Genomic DNA, 9,782 nt, shown 5'->3' on the forward strand with positions numbered 1-9,782 from the left:
TATGTCCCGGCTCCTCGCAAGTAACCGAGGGTGGGGTGAGGGTGAGCGTGTTTCCCCCCCCTAAAAAACTCACATTTTGCTCAGGAGCGCTCCTGCGCTTCTCTCCGATTAAAAACACACACACAAAATGGCGACCGTGGTATCCTGATCTCATGAAGGCAACAATCTTGCAACCACAAAATCGTGAGATTGTCGCCCTCCACCCCCCTTGTCTAGCCATGCCCAAAGTCTCCCCACATACCCTGCAACCTAAACCAGGACATTCGACCTCTTTCAACACAGAGGCTTAATTCCATTTCAGAGAAGATCTTGGGAGCTGCGTTCTGCTGGCAGGAGAGAGGCAGAAGATGAAAAAGGCAGGGCTGAAATACCAAAAATGCCAGCATATGTCAGCTTAAAGATCTTGTTGCCAGAAACTCAGCCTTAAGAGAGGCGTTTCAACCATTTGGGGGCAAACTGCATAAAAGCTTGGGTGGGGGGAACAATTGGTGGTCAGGGAAAGGAAAAAAGTGTGCGGCCTTCTGGAAAATCCAAAAGGCAGGCTTGACCTGGCCTCTGTGCCGGAGGTTCTGCATCCCAGGCCTTAACTGTACTACTCAGCTGAACAGACAGCTTTTAAACCCCAAACTGCTGGATTCTACCCATGGCTCTATCCCAGAAATACTCAGCACTAAGCCTTTGGATCACAAGGAATTTACCCCCAGCCCCGCCAAGGTAACGTAATTCATTATTATTATTATTATTATTATTATTTCCAGGGTTGGCGACGCCAAAGGCAGCTACAAGATTATTTTTCTTTACATGTCTGTCACTAATTTTTACAGGCAAGCCTGATGCGGTCCTTTGGGAACATGCTTCTGTTGCAAGGAAATTATATTCTTTCATCACAAACCCTGTCGTGTTTTGATGATGAGAAAATACATCGCTCTGCCTCAATTGGTGCACTTAGCCATGCTATTTGGACCACTGTATGCAATGTAGCAGTGTAGATATGGTGGGCGCTTATTGGCCAGTCCCTGTGACATCAGCAATGACAAAGGACATAACTCCCCTGCTGATATGCATATAACTTCTTATTCTTTTTTTAAAAAACTATTTCTTTTTAAAGACATTCCTTCTGCATCTTAATCATGCATTTTATGGGTGTGTAGTTCTTGCTGTGCCATTGAATGCTAAGTCATCTTCCTGCAAGAAGGAGCAAAGTGAAGTGTATAACAGGAATGGGAGGCTTCCGAAATGGGATCTGAGCTTGATTTACACAGTTATAGCAAAACCATCTATTACATGGGGAATGGCACTACTACCACATGTAGTATGGACTAGCATGACTGTATGCTACACATCATTCCAAAAATAAATTCTTAAAAGGCCCATAAATAGTATTTGCAGCTATAGAAAAGCCACATTCAGCAAAACAGACTTAGGAGCTCTTCCTTCAACATGCTACTCCTCTATTTAATTCTGCTGCATCAGATTTTGTATCACAACAGCTCCAATTAGCACAAGAGAAACCCAACTAGAGAGAAAAGGGAGAGGACTGCAAGACCTCCTCACGATTAACTAAGTAATGCTGTTTCTTTGCTCCAGAATTAGTAAAGAACCCAAAGCATCCTTCCCCAACCTGGTGCCCACCAGATGTGTTGGACTACAACTCCCCACACCCCCTGCTGGCCAGGGATGCTAGAAGTTGTAGACCAACACATCTAGAGGGCACCAGGTTGGAAATGCTGAGCTAGAGAAAATACTTCCCCAATAGCCTCACCCTTCAATTCTCCTCCAGTTCAAGTCCTGGGCTATGCATCAGACAGGGTGTGGCTCTGTGGCTGCTTAGAAGAAATTGGAGAGGTTTGTGGATAGAGGGGAGGATTAGCACAAGTCAAATGTGGGAGAATCTGGTGAAAAGGATAACGGAGCAGCTTAGATGTAAGTGCCTTCTAAAAACTGTTGTGAAGTTTGCACAGAGGTCTCTAGGCGATACAGCTTTGATAAGATCATCAAGCCAAGTTTAACACCACATTTCTGAAAACCACAGCTGCACTCAGATTTGAAATCCAACAATAATCCACATTCTACCTAGATTCATAATGGTTAAATCCAGACTTTAAGGCCCAAACACAACTTTCAGGGCAGAAATTCTACACCAAGAACCGAAATGAGGCTTTGAAAATGCAAAATCCATTTTTTTTTAATTAAAAAATATTAGTTTTTTTAAAAAATCTTGTTGACTCTAGTGTGTAAATTCAGATTTTACCGTTCAAGTTGGTTTTAGTTCATCAAAAACAACAGAGAGCCTTGCAGCACCTTAAAGATTAACAAATTTATTCTGGCATGAGCTTTTATGGCCTATAATCCATTTCATCAATTGCATGGAATAGTATGGAGAGTTTGAAGTTTATATACAGTGTATATGTTGGGATGTGGGTATGAAATGCAAACAGTGAGGCCAGAAGAAAATTAAATACAAAAAAGTGATTATCATATGAGTGGTCATTCACCGTACAGTTGTTGCCCTAGCACCGCCTCAGAGTTATCATCAAACAGTCCTTGACACAAAACACTTCATCCTATCACCGGTTCTTGCCAGTGATCCAATAATTTACACTTGCGACCCAGGGATGTGGAGAGCAGCTGTGACAAACTAATCTTTCAGGTGGAGATGCAAAGATACCCAACAGACCATCAACCTTTAGGGGGGACATGTATGGTGTGTCCCTTTCCTTCACTCCCACTTACCTATTGGAACCGTCTTTAAACAAGGGCTGCTGTCCGCCCAGCAGAGAACTCTGTCCGCTACTGCTGCTGTTGCCATCGTCTTCACTTTGGTAATAATGAACGGTCCCACCAAGGCGCTGGCTTCGACGGGACATGGTCCAAGAAAAGCCACCGGTCCTTGGTCAAGATACCTGGGGAAGCAGAACACAGAGAGGAGAGCATAAGAAAGGAGAACTCAACAGCTGGCACTGCCATGATGAAATCCTTGGCTAGCTGGAGCGGTTGCACCCAGGCACGAAGAGAAGAATCCGCGGAGGTGTTTTAAGACACCAGCCCTGCTGGAATAGACTGAAGGGCTAGCTGGGCCAGCATTCTGTTTCCCCAGAGCGGCCAACCAAATGCCGCTGGGAAACCCACTGACTAGTGGGATGTGAAGGCAATAGGCCTCTCCAGCTGTTGCTCCATTACAATTGATAATCTAAGGTAGGCGTGCAGAACCCCGGCCTGCAGGCCTAATCCAGCCCACGAAGCCTCCTGGAGTTTCTCTTGGTTGGAGGAGTTTGGCCTCTACCACTGGAGGAATCCTTCCTCAGATGCTATGGCATCTGGGTTGGTGGCCCACCAAGGCTTGTGGCTGAAGCTTTGGGAGGTAGACCAGCAGTCTAAGGCCACTCTTTCTAACATACTTTTTCTGAGTGGCAAGCTCTTTGGGGAGTCCCTTACTCCTTCTAATCCTTAGACTCCACTAGACGACAAGATCCTACCTTCTGCCTCAGAGAAGAAGGACTCTGAGACTAAGAAACAAAGCTCCCAAGTCCCTCCGGAGACGGTGGCATGGGATTCCCTGTGTGTCGCTTTCCCTTCCACTGGGCAGAGTGCAGGGGAATCTGGGACTGAAGACAACAGTGGGGATGTGGGTGGTTGAGTTGCTTTGTGCAGAGACCCTACAGGGATGCTGGATCCCACACAAAGCCAGGGATGCTGGCCACCATCAGGAAGAGTAGCTGTTCTTCCTGGTGGCAGCCGAGTTTATTTATTTATTTATTTATTTATTACATTTTTTGCTTTGCATGATGCCTGATCTCCCTGAGGGGCAGTTGGATGGCACACAAAGCCAGATACTTGGCCAGTGCTGAGAGGAGCAGTTGCTGTTCCCAGCACCGGCCCAGTCCCTTGCTCTGTTCCTCCTAGCACAGGGAATGGCAAAGGGAGTGGGCAGTAATGTCATCTGGCCCATGGAGGGACTGGTGGGGGGCAGTCCCTCTATGAAAGTGCTCTTCTCCCCTGGTCCAAGGTACAGAATACTTCCTCTAAACATGGAACTTCTATTTATCTGTCAGAAGTAATAGCCATTGATTGACTGACCTTTCATGACTTTGCCTAATCCTCTTTCAAAGCCATATGAGCTATTGCCCATCAACATATCTTGTGGCAGTGAATCCCACAAGCTGTACATACCCCCAAAATAAGAAGCTTTCATGTTTTCCAGAACTGTCATTTTAACACCCAGCCTGACGAAAAGCTCTGGAGAACCTGAAAGCTTGCTCACTATTGCGTGACATTTCAGTTGGTCCTAATAAAGGTATTCCCCAACTGTGGGTGGAATTTTGGTCCCATGGACCAACATAGCTTCCTTTGCTTTTTGTATAACCCCAAAAGAGAAGCTGCTGAAATCTGAAGTGAAGTGAGCCAGACTAACATACACGCCTTTTCCTCTCAGAAAGTGCAGTTTAAATCCAGTCTCACGTAATCTAAGCACGTCCTCACTAAAATTTAGACCAGGTTTAATCCATTTGTGGCTATTATTTATGGGAGCCTGGGAATTATTGCTATGTGAAGGAACAAGAACCACTGTGAACAAATAGCTGTTCACATGGAAACACATGAGTTATACTTTGAAAATGGGATGGGGGTGGGGTGGGTCCAACATCTTTCCCTTTTTGGTTCTTGGCAATCCTAGGGACAGCTGTAGGTCCAACCAGTAACCATCACATAACCTGCAAGGCCTAGTTTGTGTCTGCAGACACCTCCTCCCTCGCTTCATACTGGGATTGAACATGCAGATATTGTGGTTTTCCCATCAAGTCAGGGTTTGTTTTTGTTTGGTTTTTGGGGTCTTACTTACCCCCCCACCCACCCTAGCTAGAAACATAGGAAGCTGCCTTGGCCCATCTAGCCCAGTATTGTTGACAATGACTGGCAGCGGCTCTCCTGGGTTTCTTGCCCAACCTGGAGGAGTCGGGGATTGAACCTGGGAGCTTTTGCATACAAAGCACTATGGCCCCCTCCCGAGCTATGGCCCCCACCTGCTTTTTGTAACGCCTTGCCTGATGAAGAGATCTGGAGATCTCAAAAGCTTGTGCATGTTTATGATTGCTTGGTTGGCCTAATAAAGGTATGACACTAATATGGGTTTTGAAATAACTTTAGCACTCTCATACCACAACCATATCCGGGATCCTTTGAGCAGGTAAATCAGTTTGAAACCCATTTAAATGAGCATATGCCTATATTAAAGGTAAAGCAAGATAAATAAGTTACTTCATTCCACTTAACAAACATTGCTAAGTCCCAAATCGGGGAGGGGTGAACGAGCACAGGGAGAACCAATAGTAAGAGGATGGATGCAGGCCCACTGATTCTACTTGGGGTGGGTGGGGGAACCAAGGAAATTGGGGCATTTCTCCTTGTCCCACAGAGGGCTGCTACCTGCAGCTCTTGCTCTGTAAAAACCGTATTTCCCATCTCTCCTTCTGGCTGGCATTAGCACGTGAGCTCAGTTTCTAACCAGCAAACAGACAACAAGTCACATACCCCCTTCAGAGCATCATGAGCCAAATGCGTCTAAACCTTGGCAGAGAACGGCAGAGCTCTCGGCCAAGGCAAAAACATGTGACCCAGCCAGGACAAGGCCAGTCTAGAGTTAAGTCAGGCTCACGTAAGTGCGTCCCCGCTGTGTCCCAGCAGCAACTGTATTTATACACCACCAGCCAGCCGGCAGATTTGCCTGCCAGCATGCAAAACAGCCCAAACAGCAGAAACCCAGCCTGTCCACATGCCTGTCTTCTAGCCCTTATACGGTTATAAAGTCAGCCTTGCTGCTCAGCCTCAACAACAAGCAAGCAAGCAAACTCACAAGGCTGTGCATTGGCAATTGCTTTTGAAACTTCAGGCCATAATTAATAAACCAGTTAAGTCTCTATCGTGCCGTGGCCTGCACTTCTCCTCCTGCAACACAGCTATTCTCCTGGGAAACATCTTCAGATCACATGGCAGAACTGCACACCAGAGGCTGCAAAAGATCCCTACCTCCCCCACCCCTGCCAGTTCTTGCTAAATGCCATCCCATCCATGACAATGAGTATTTTGCAAACATGGCTTGTTATGTCCCACGCCCCCAACCCATAATCACACCAGCCCTCAAGAAACACCTCCGCTGCCAAATGTGCAGAAAGCAAAGGGGAATTAAGCGCAATTCCCCAAGAGCAAAAGAAAAGTACAAAGACAGCTGTTCAGCGCTCTTCGGAAACCGGATTCAACCCTGGGGTGACTCCATAGAAAATCAAGCATGCTACTCCAGAGATCAGTTTTGACTTCCTTTCAGAACAGGAGAAGCAGAAGCAGCAGTAGAATTAAAAGGGTCCTCTGTCAAGTTACTTCCTGTGCATTTTGCAAATCCTATCTCCTTCCTTCCTTCCTTCCTTCCATTTCTTTCTTTCTTTTCTTCCTTCCTTCCTTCCTACCACATTTTAAACCCCAGTGAGGAGAACTATGGAAAATTCTACAAAAAAGTGAGCCTTATGGGCTCAGTCCTGATTTTTGTAATGGCACAAAAATGTGCCTGAAACTTGTTCTCAGTCTCAAGGCTGACTTGCTAGCCTTGAAGAAGACATTGGTTCTGCCAAACCCAAAGCCAAAGGGTGCTTCCAGACAGAAAGCTTGTTGGGCTAACAATCAAAAGACACAGTGCTGTTTTCCATTTTTTTCCCTTCTTGACGGATTTTTTTTTCTGGTATGGAAAAAAGAAAGGAAGAAGTGCTGGGAAAACATGGGAAGGTTACAAATGGAAAACACTGTTGTCTGCGCCCCTCCCCCCATGCAATTCCACAAATGAGGCAGGGCAATTGCACAATAATAACTTCATCTGGAAGCAAAGGGATGGCATCACTGCATAGTGGCTGAGAGTCTGCACTATGAACCAGAAAGTCCCATGCTTGAATCTGGACTCTGCCATGTGTTCAGGAGGTGGTCTTAGGCACACACACACCCTGTTTTTAAGCCTCAGCCACCACCACTCATCTGCAATCTGGGGATAATAATACTGACTTACCTTGCAGGGTTGTTGTACAGATTACAACAGGAATACTGTATGCACAGCACTGGGACACTGAGACCCAGAGTTGTGCAGCTAGTAAAGTGCTGGGCTAGAACTGGGGAGACTTGTGTTCAAATCAGCCATGAAAGTCACTGGGTGACCTTGGGCCAGTCACACTCTCTTTCAGTCTATCCTACCTCACAGAGTTGTTGTGAGGATAAACAGGAGGGGTTATGTCACCTTAATAGTGGCTAACTAATGTGATCAATCAATAAAAACACTCTGTATGTACTAAGTACTATTGTTTCCCTCACTCATTAGCAACCATTATCCATCCCCACGCATCTGGGATCAGGGGGTTTCCAGATCAGGGGGTGTGACTTCAAGGCAAGTCTAACACACACACACACACCCTCCCCATACACACTTCTCTCTCTCTCTTTTTGAATTAACCACTGGCAGAAACTGTCTTATTAGAGTTTCCCACTACAACTGTTACAAAGAGACCATTCAAGAAAATAACAAATAGGAAGAAAGAGAGAACAGTCAGGAGAAAAAGGAGAGAGAGAATTAGAGCAATCGCAAAACTGTCAAGTCAAATAAAAGCGGAATAATTTCACTTGTGTCAATTGTAGCTCATCCGTGTCCGTTGAAGAGAATCATCAGGCAGTTGCACCATGCTTCCTATTTTCTTCTTCTGCCCGATTCACGTTGCTCTCTCGCACCCTTCATTTGCAATTCTGTGCGCACTGATTTAGGAGTAAGCCCCACTGAACCGAGTAAGCATAACACCAGGGTTTTACACAGGCATCGGGTCCCTTTCCTTTCTCCCTCGGCCCCTCCTCAATATTCAGCTAAGAAGCTCCTTCCAATCTGCGGCTCTGGTGTTGTTGTTTTTGGTTTTGCTTTTCAAGAGCAACAACAAAAGCAGCGTGCACGAGGCTGTTTTCCCCTTTTTAATAAAATAAAACTAAAAAGAGCGGAAAAGGGGTCGCGCTTTGTTCCACTTAGTGTGGGAAGGCACGACAGGCGTGTTGGCGTGGAACAGCTCCCCTCACACCGGCCGCCCTCCAGATGTGTTGGACTACAACTCCCAGTATCCCCAGCCAGCACGCCTGGGCATGATGGGAATTGTAGTCCAACGTATCTGGAAGGCGCCAGTCTGGAAAGATTGATCTGAGATGCTTTGGGGGGAGGCGGGGGGAGGTCTTCAGGCATCTCAAGGTAGGGAGAATTGACTCGCAGGGTGAGAAGAAAAGAAAAGCAAGCATCAAAATCACCTCTTTCTTCTCCTCCGATCTCCTCTTCTCCCTCTTTTCTTCCGACTTTCCAAGCTTTGGTTTCCCAAGCGCGCACAAACTTATCTTATAAAGCGTCTAAGATGCCGCCAACAAGAATTAAAAAAACAAAAACGGGCGGGGGGGACCCACACACAAAGACCCCCCAGGGAAGCCCTTTTTCTTCCACAGAATGACAGCTCAACTGGGTGCAAAGAAACGCGAACCGCTTCGATTGATTCAGTTAATCCCAAACTGCTGCTGTCGCCGGTTCCGCCCGCGTTAAGCCCTAAAATGCAATCCCCGCTGTGACAATATGGCCTTGCGGAGTCCGTGTGCCTGTGTTGTGCGTGCGTCTGTCAAATCCGGCAAACAGTAGCTTATTGGCAGGAGCCGCACCTGACCTGGGCTGTCAATCTCTTGCTAGGGCCTGCGCCCATTGGCTGGTTTGAACAAAAAGCACACTTGCTCGCCCTTCCTCCTGCTCCTCTTTTCTTACCGCCTCGCCAGTTCTTTTTCTGGATTCAGCTGTCCGGTTGCGTAAGGGGATCGGCCCCGGCGGCGGGTTAAGCTGCGGCAGGGCTTGGCTCCGCCCCCTGGAGGCTGACACAGGCGGGGAGGGCTCAGTTCAATCGCTCAGGCTGCTGGGGGAATTGCAGCACCTCGGCCTGAAGCGAGCAAGAAGTGCTCGAAGCGGGCGGAGGGGCCTCGGGGGAAGCCGAACCGCAAACAAGAAAAGGGAAAAAGATCAGCAACCGAAGTTTATGCCATGCGACGAGACATTTCGCCACAATATGGCTCTTTGTTGCTTTGGCTGCAGCAGCAGCAGCCTCCGCGGGGTCACCCCCGTTCAGTATAAATAGAAGCAAGCAAATGCAAAAATGAGCAATGATTTCCGGAAGGGTAACTGGGCTGGGCTGTTGTTTGGGGGGTGGGGGAAATAACAACAAAAGGTCTTGTGGCACCTTAATGACTAACGACTATATTCTGGCGGAAGCTTTCTTCGCTCCACTTCGTTAGATGCATGAAGTGTTCTGTGTTATATGCACTTCAGGCGAGGTTTTAATTGTGCAGTTGCCCTGCCTCGTTCATGGAATTCTACGTGGGCTCCAGGCACTATTGCTGAAATTTGTACCTCTCCTTTTTTGCCACCACTTCCGTCTTTTTTCTTACTAGAAGCAAAAACAAAGCAAACAAAAACAGTTAAAGAGGAAAACATGAAAAGGCCTGGGCACTTCCAGATAAGGCTTTTTTAGTGCCATCTTCCAGCCTGATTCACAGAATTTTAGGGGGAGCCAGATGGCCTTCAGCTTTTCTACAGGAGGAATGTGTTGTGCTCTCAGTATTTCTTACCGTTGTTTATGTGTTCCCTAGAGACTCTGTGACTCTCCAGTTTGGATTCTGTTTGTGAAGAATGCTTTTTGGAAGTTTGGAGCAGGGAAAATGGGATATTATTTCTGGTGGTGAAAGAAAATACA

General features: G+C 46.8%; 1 protein-coding gene across 1 annotated transcript in view; it reads right to left on the bottom strand.

Moving 5' to 3' along the window:
* Positions 1 to 8,605, bottom strand: part of SUN2 (Sad1 and UNC84 domain containing 2) — a 40,401-nt gene extending 31,796 nt beyond the window's left edge. The window contains exons 1-2 of the mRNA XM_063133533.1: positions 8,308 to 8,605; positions 2,734 to 2,903 (exon numbers count right to left, since the gene is read on the bottom strand). Of these exons, the coding sequence (XP_062989603.1) occupies positions 2,734 to 2,867 (134 nt within the window). The 5' untranslated portion in view covers positions 2,868 to 2,903; positions 8,308 to 8,605. The remainder of the gene's footprint in view (positions 1 to 2,733; positions 2,904 to 8,307) is intronic.
* Between the last annotated feature and the right edge of the window lie 1,177 nt (positions 8,606 to 9,782).

This window comes from Elgaria multicarinata, chromosome 9 (genome assembly GCF_023053635.1).
Source record: "Elgaria multicarinata webbii isolate HBS135686 ecotype San Diego chromosome 9, rElgMul1.1.pri, whole genome shotgun sequence".
NCBI classification, from domain to species: Eukaryota; Metazoa; Chordata; class Lepidosauria; order Squamata; family Anguidae; genus Elgaria; species Elgaria multicarinata.